Genomic DNA, 6730 nt, shown 5'->3' with positions numbered 1-6730 from the left:
GTATAAACAACATGACAGCATGGATCCGACCTACTTGTATCAGTGGTTCAGGCTTCTGGTGGTGGTGTAATGGTGTGGGGGATATTGAATTGGCACACTTTGGGCTCCCTAATATTAACTGAGCATCATTTAGATGCCACAGGCTACCTGAGTATTGTTGCTGACCATGTCAATCCTTTTACGACCACAGACATCAGTGTACCACAAAGCTCCAGTGATCTTAAACTGGTTTATTGAGCGTGACACTGAGTTCACTGTGCTCAAATGGTTTCCAGTCACCAGACCTCAATCCAGTAGAGCATCTTTGGGATGTGGTGGAACCAGAAAGTCACATCATGTATATGAATCAAAATCTCTGAGGAATGTTTCCAGTATCGTGCTGAATCTGTGCCATGAAGAATTATGCAGTTCTGAAGGCAAAACGAGGGTCAGGTTACTAGTGCACTAGAAACATGTTCATGCAGTAAAGTGTCTGTTTAGTGTATGATATCAGCTGAAGTTAAATGTGAAGAAGAAACTTTCATAAAACCGACGACATATTTTAGTACCAGCTTTTATTACCCCATACTTTGCACAATACAAACAAACACACATCTAGTGTAATATAGGGTAGATGTGTCATACTCTACAAGAGCATTACTTCATGAACATCATGTAAATATATATTTTTTTCCCTCTTACACTCCATCGCCCACAGCAATACGAAAAGTACATGGATAGAGATTCCACACAAAAATATTCTATGCGATTTTGAAGGGGAAGTAGGGAAATCACTGTAAATCATTATTCATGTCATTTAATAGGCAAGAGCAGAAAAGTAAAAGCTCCGGGTTTTCACGCATTGGGAAAAACAAAAACAAAAAAAAGAAACACTGTAGGTATTTGGTGTGAAATACTATTAAATGCTTAGGTAACAAATCAGATGAACCGCAACAGATCAATAAACTTTTTTCTGTGGCTTGGATTTGCTTGAAACTGCATGTAACTCAAAAGCGATGCCAAGTTCACTAGAAAACGGGGCTGCTGAGATTAAGACTAATCAGCAGGATATCAGTAATCACCTGATGCATGAATGCCAAATATTTTAACCTATGATCACACAATAATAAGACTGCAAAGCTTCCGGCAGACAAAAATGTATCTGTCAAATTCAGCAAACAGACAAGGCCTCTTCAAACTGGGACGTGTTGGTAATTGCATAGAGCACAGAGGGAAGTCTGCTAGCTACTGTAAGTGAGCTCTGAACTGAGACACGGAAAAAGAAAGCTCGGCCATCACTACTACATTTGTGTGTGTGTGTGTGTGTGTGTGTGTGTGTGTGTGTGTGTGTGTGCTTCCAGCTTCCCGCTCCTACTCTTTACTAAAGCCGATTACTAGTGAAAATGCCAGACAAAGCGTGAATAACAGTTTCCTCGTGGAAGAGCTTTTTTTTCTGTCTCTCTTGTCTTACAGCAAAAGATCAGATGGTTTCGTATCCAAACCACAGTCGTAAATCTTGGTCCCACTTTATACTCGCAAACATCTGTTAAACCAGCTGTCCGGGGTGGAGCTCACTCATTAGGCTCATATCTGAAACAGAGAGCAAAATCTGAAATTAGTCAAACATGAACAAGAGAAGGAAAATCTCACAATTAGCTTATTAGTATTATATATTATGACTACACTGGGATGCCGTATGATTTTATTTTCAAGGGTGTTGATTCATTTTTACCTACTAGATTTGGATAATCTCACAATCATAGACTCACCTCTGCAATCGTTTCCTAATCTCTTTGATCTGCTCGTTCTTCTTGGTTAGAATCTCCTTCATGTTGCGGTAGGCCGCAGTTTGCTGGAACTTCTTCTCCAGCTCCTGCGCGCAACACACACACACACACACACACAAACGCACACACACACACACATTCAAACGTGAGAAAAACAGCACAGATTGCTCAGTGCACCTGACCAACTGTCCCAATGGCATCAGGCGGCGAGTACAACATTCAATTGCATGACCTTTTGCTTAGAAACTCATGACAGGAAAGTGAACATGAAAAAACGTTTGCTTCCGCAGTGCCACTTGCAAAATAGGAACTGGCTGATGAAGAGCAAGGAGAGATTCGTAAACAGCAAGAAAGGCCTTTTGCGTGTCATGTTCGCAGACTTCATGACACCCTCATTGTCTCACAACTTCAATAATAACTGGGTAGAACAGCAACAACAACACTTGACATTTTGTGGGTGTTAACTATATGTTTGCTCGTTACTTTCAATTCCTGGAAGAGACCAAAGTTGCTCACTTTCTCTGCCAAGGCCAGCTGCTCTTGCACTCGCAGAAGCTCATGTTTGGAAGAGATCAGGTTGTCCTGCAAATCTTTCTGGGTTGCCACGTTGGCGCTGAGAGACCTTTCGTAGTCCTCTTTCAGAGCTGCCACTGTGTCCTCTAGACTGTTGATTTCCTTGGATTGAGCAGCCACCTTAAAGGGAACGGCAACACCGTTACCTCACCTTTTTTTGAATGAGTTGTGACATCAAGACTAAAAAAAAATCTATTTCTAACGACGACAAAATACACACTTTGACCATGTGGATACATACCATTTAGGTCCAAGTTGGCAGATAAAAGCAAATGGCAGAAAACATTTATATGAAAACGAAAAACTGTAAAGTTAAACAAACGAAAGTAGCGAAATGGAACGCAAACCGAGACCCAAAAAAAAGAAAAAGTGAGAAGATGACACTTGCTGACTGAAAGCCACATTTGGAAACGTACCTGCTGTTCCCCTTGCACTCTCTGAAGGTCTTTCAGAGCTCTCTCTGCCCTGGATTTCTCATCTAGTGCACTCATGGCCTAAACAATCAAGCAGGAAGAGAATTAACAACACAACTATCGCTATCAAGCACGAGTAAGATAGCACGTTGTTTAAATTGTTATTTGTGTACCTGGGATTCTAAAGTCCGGAGCCTCGCTCTCAGTTTGTCATTTTCCTGTTGTAGTCTCACTATCTCCTGAAGAAGTATTAGAGATACAGTAGCTGTGGTTTACTATGTAAACATGCGGACAATCCAACATCCCAGTGAATCTATGGAAGCAATCCATATAATGTACCACATTTCTTTACCTTGTTGAGAAGTTCAGACACTCCACTTTCATTCAGAGGGGCCAACTTGGGTTTGCTTGTTTCTTTGTTTATCTGGGGGATATTTTTAAATAACAAAGATTAGATGGTCAATTGTTCTTTATCTAACTGGTATGTAACTGTAAAACAAAAAAATATAAAATCAACACCATTTAGGCAAGTCATTCACTTTCCCATAAATGTGATCATTTCGTCAGAGTCATGAAAGAGCAGTTCATTTTGTTTGTCATAAAACGGTATGTGATAAAACCACTTGTCAACCTCAGTGATGTGTGAGTAAGTAACCACCAGGCTACTATAGACAGGTACAGAAAACTATTTAAAATGCACAGAAGCAGCTGCACGCCTCTCTAGTTACTAACTGTGGGTACAAATACGCTAGGGACACATGATCAATGACGAATATCTCAGCGGTAATGTTTGAAGCTCGCACACGTGCCAAAACTGCACCTTATGCTCACCTTATCGGTGGTTTTAAAGTCAGTCTTCTCAAATTCAGCCACTTGCTCCAACAGCTCCCTGTACGGGTCAGACGATAACAAAGCATTAGACGATAGAAGTAACATTTATTTATATAGTGCTTTTCACAGACCTAACAGTCACAAAGTGCTGAACAACAGTGAAGACATGATATTGCATAATAAGACCGAAAATGAAAAATATTACATGCAGAGAAAAATTATGACAGTTTATTTATTATGACAAATGTAGGGTTACTGTAAACAGCACTTAGATGCTACACTGGGTGCACTGATATGACAATCTGTGTGATCTCCTCACATCAGCTAACTTGTCACCACAATGTCGATGTTTATGTTTTTGAACATTACAGCAATCTACCATCTAAATGTTTGGCAGGGAAACTTAACACCCTATCTCTTGGTGGCAGTTTAGCACTCATGTTTTAAGATGCACGCTTGTGGTGAGCAGATCAGGCTTCTGAAAAGCTGTAATGTGGTTTTAAATAGCAGATGAAGACACGTAGCCTGTGATATGGGGCGTATTCCTAGCTTTAGACACCGTATAAGTCACGTACAGCTGAGCCCTGTGAAAAAAAGGCTTTGGAGGTTATTCATCCACCCACTGTTCGCATATTACAAAACTACTTTTCCAAAGAACACACACAGTGTGTTAACAAGGTGAAAGGTGAGAAGAGGTCACATTCATTTATGAAGTTCATCAGAGTGTCACAGAAAACAGGCGGTGCGTTTATACTTGTGTATGAGCCATGGGGCGCTGCACTGAGCAACCTGGACCCCGGGTCTGGGTCATTAGGTCATCGTAAGTAGGACATTTGGACAGCAAGCTGATGTTATCTGACTGAGATAAAGAAAAAAAGTTGCCTTCATATCCTCACTCGTGAAAAAAAGGACCGGTCGACGTGCGGTTTGAGCTTAAGCGTGACCATGAAATTTGAATTTTAAATCAAAAGCTTGCTCATTTCAGAAGTGAAGCCTACAACCTGTGGCACTGTCAGTTTTTTCTATCTGAACTTTTTGTTTGTTTGTTTTTTCTTTTTTGGAGAGGGATGGAGTGAGGGATGATGGGTGAGGGTTGGGGCCTCTACGGAGGCTCGCAAGGGACATTGGACAAAAAAAAAATGAAAATGAACTTTTGCAAGATTCGCAAAAGGCTTTGCGAGATCCCGAGTTACATTTGTGGTATCTCACAAAAGTAACTCGGGATCTCCCTCGAGAGTAGACATGGAGGAGGATTTAGAGCGTTTCCTGCGGTCAAGAGAGGTCCCACAAGCATGCACATGCAACAAGACAAAAGTTACGGAGCCCCGCGGCTCCGTACCATTGTGCACCCTTCATATACCCAATTCTGTTGCTCTGAGATATAGGCATACTTGAGCCAGAAAGCCCTGATACCTTTGTGCCAAAGAGTGCAATATTCTGACAACGGTTCACATGTGATGTAGCTTTGTTTCTGGTATCACATGTGCACGCCCTCATTTCTCCATGTTTGGGCTTGTAATATGAAAAAAAAACATTCTCTGAAGAACATCTGGCACACTTGTTAAAGAAGAACACAAGAATTATCTTTCAGGTTTAATTAATACATATGTTATTGTAAGCAAATGGCTTTGTGCCACTTGCTAATGATTATTACTGTCAATAAATATTAGCGTTGTAATTTTTGTGAAATTAAAGTAGCAGACTTAAGTAATTCATCAAATCTTTTGCAAATAGTTTCACAGTTTAAAAAAAAACCCACTACAAATATATCTGTATTTGTTTCTGATACTAAACATATCCAGAAATAGCCTTGAAAAAATGTTCAAATGTTAAAAGGCCTAACGGTCTCCTCTGCAAATTATAAAAAAAAGGTCATGCACTTTTCTGAGGTTGCACGTTTCCATTATGCTTTTTAATATTACTTTTAATGCTAAGGCTTATCTAAATTCACAGCTCAGTTTACCCACACTGCATAGTGCGTGTGCATGTTGTGGTTTTCAGGCTAACTGAACATCCCTGCAAAAAAAAAAAAAAGTGAGAAACAAGCGTAATGGAAAAAAAGGGTTAAACTGACAGCGAGGGCTGGCAGTGACCTTTTTACCTGGCATGTAACATGTACACGATCTAAATCTGAGCAGCACTGCAGAGGAAGTGGTCTATGATACAGTGTGGTGGAACCTTTCTCTTTAACATGAAGCTTACTTTTTACATTGCTGTGACATGACCCCTATCACATCATTTTAACTACCTCCTGTCTATGTAAAAAGGCCTAACTGCTGAGAGGCTTGTTCAGATAAGCCAACCATTCAGCACGCAATGATAAATAATCCCACAATAAACATAATAAAAATGTAGACGTTAAAAATGTCACAAAGACTATTCTTCCTTTTTTTAAAGGCATCTTTTTTAGGCATCTTTCCATTGATGCCTAAAAAAAATGCCATGATCAGGAAGGTTGGCACTGTGAACTACTCTGCTGCCCCCACAGTTAGTGTATGAGAGGAGGGTGTTGAACAAAGACCTCAGAATAATGAATAACATTTCACATCCCCTGCACAACCTAGTGGTCAGACAGAAGAGTGCTTTCAAGTAGGAGGCTCTTTCAGCTTCAGTGTAACAAATTTTGGCCCACTGTTCTTTGCAGAATTACTTTAGTTCATCCAAACTGGAGAGTTTACCAGCATGGATGACGTGTTTAAAGTCATGCAAAAGCATTTCAGTTTGATTTAAGTCCAAACGCTGACTTGGCCAATCCAAGTCATGGTGTTTGGGATCACTGTCCTGTCGCATAACTTAAATGTGCTTAAGATTCAGGGCATGAACTGACGGCCAGATATTCTTCTTGAGGATTTTCTGGTAGACGACAGAATTCCATCAATTACAGCAAGTCATGCAGGTCCTGAAGCAGCAAAGCAGCTCCAGACCACCACCACTAACATTTTTGACTGTTTGCACAGGTATGATGTTCTTTTTATGAAATGCTGTGTTACTTTTATGCCACACATAACGGCACTCAAACCTTCCAAAAAGTTCAGTTTTTGTCTAATCAGTCCACAGAATGTTGTCATAAATCATCAAGATGATTTTGGTAAATGTAGGACAAAGCCTTTGTTTTTTGTTTTTGTTTTGGGGTTGTTGTTTTTTTTT

The 6730-nt window shown here is 40.3% G+C and overlaps 1 protein-coding gene across 3 annotated transcripts in view; it reads right to left on the bottom strand.

The window, feature by feature from the left end:
* Window positions 1-550: 550 nt before the first annotated feature.
* Window positions 551-6730, bottom strand: part of lztfl1 (leucine zipper transcription factor-like 1) — a 7525-nt gene continuing 1345 nt past the window's right edge. For 2 of the 3 annotated variants that reach the window (XM_005738899.1, XM_005738901.1), the window contains exons 4-10: window positions 3584-3641; window positions 3105-3176; window positions 2926-2991; window positions 2756-2833; window positions 2283-2459; window positions 1749-1852; window positions 551-1569 (exon numbers count right to left, since the gene is read on the bottom strand). In XM_005738899.1, the coding sequence (XP_005738956.1) occupies window positions 1551-1569; window positions 1749-1852; window positions 2283-2459; window positions 2756-2833; window positions 2926-2991; window positions 3105-3176; window positions 3584-3641 (574 nt within the window). In that variant the 3' untranslated portion in view covers window positions 551-1550. The remainder of the gene's footprint in view (window positions 1570-1748; window positions 1853-2282; window positions 2460-2755; window positions 2834-2925; window positions 2992-3104; window positions 3177-3583; window positions 3642-6730) is intronic. The other variant, XM_005738900.1, reaches the window with a different exon arrangement.

This window comes from Pundamilia nyererei, unplaced genomic scaffold (genome assembly GCF_000239375.1).
Source record: "Pundamilia nyererei isolate P.nyererei 1_Seehausen unplaced genomic scaffold, PunNye1.0 scaffold00087, whole genome shotgun sequence".
In the NCBI taxonomy this organism is placed as follows: domain Eukaryota; kingdom Metazoa; phylum Chordata; class Actinopteri; order Cichliformes; family Cichlidae; genus Pundamilia; species Pundamilia nyererei.
The sequence above is the reverse complement of the archived record's forward strand: the minus strand, read 5'-3'. Positions and strand labels throughout refer to the sequence as shown.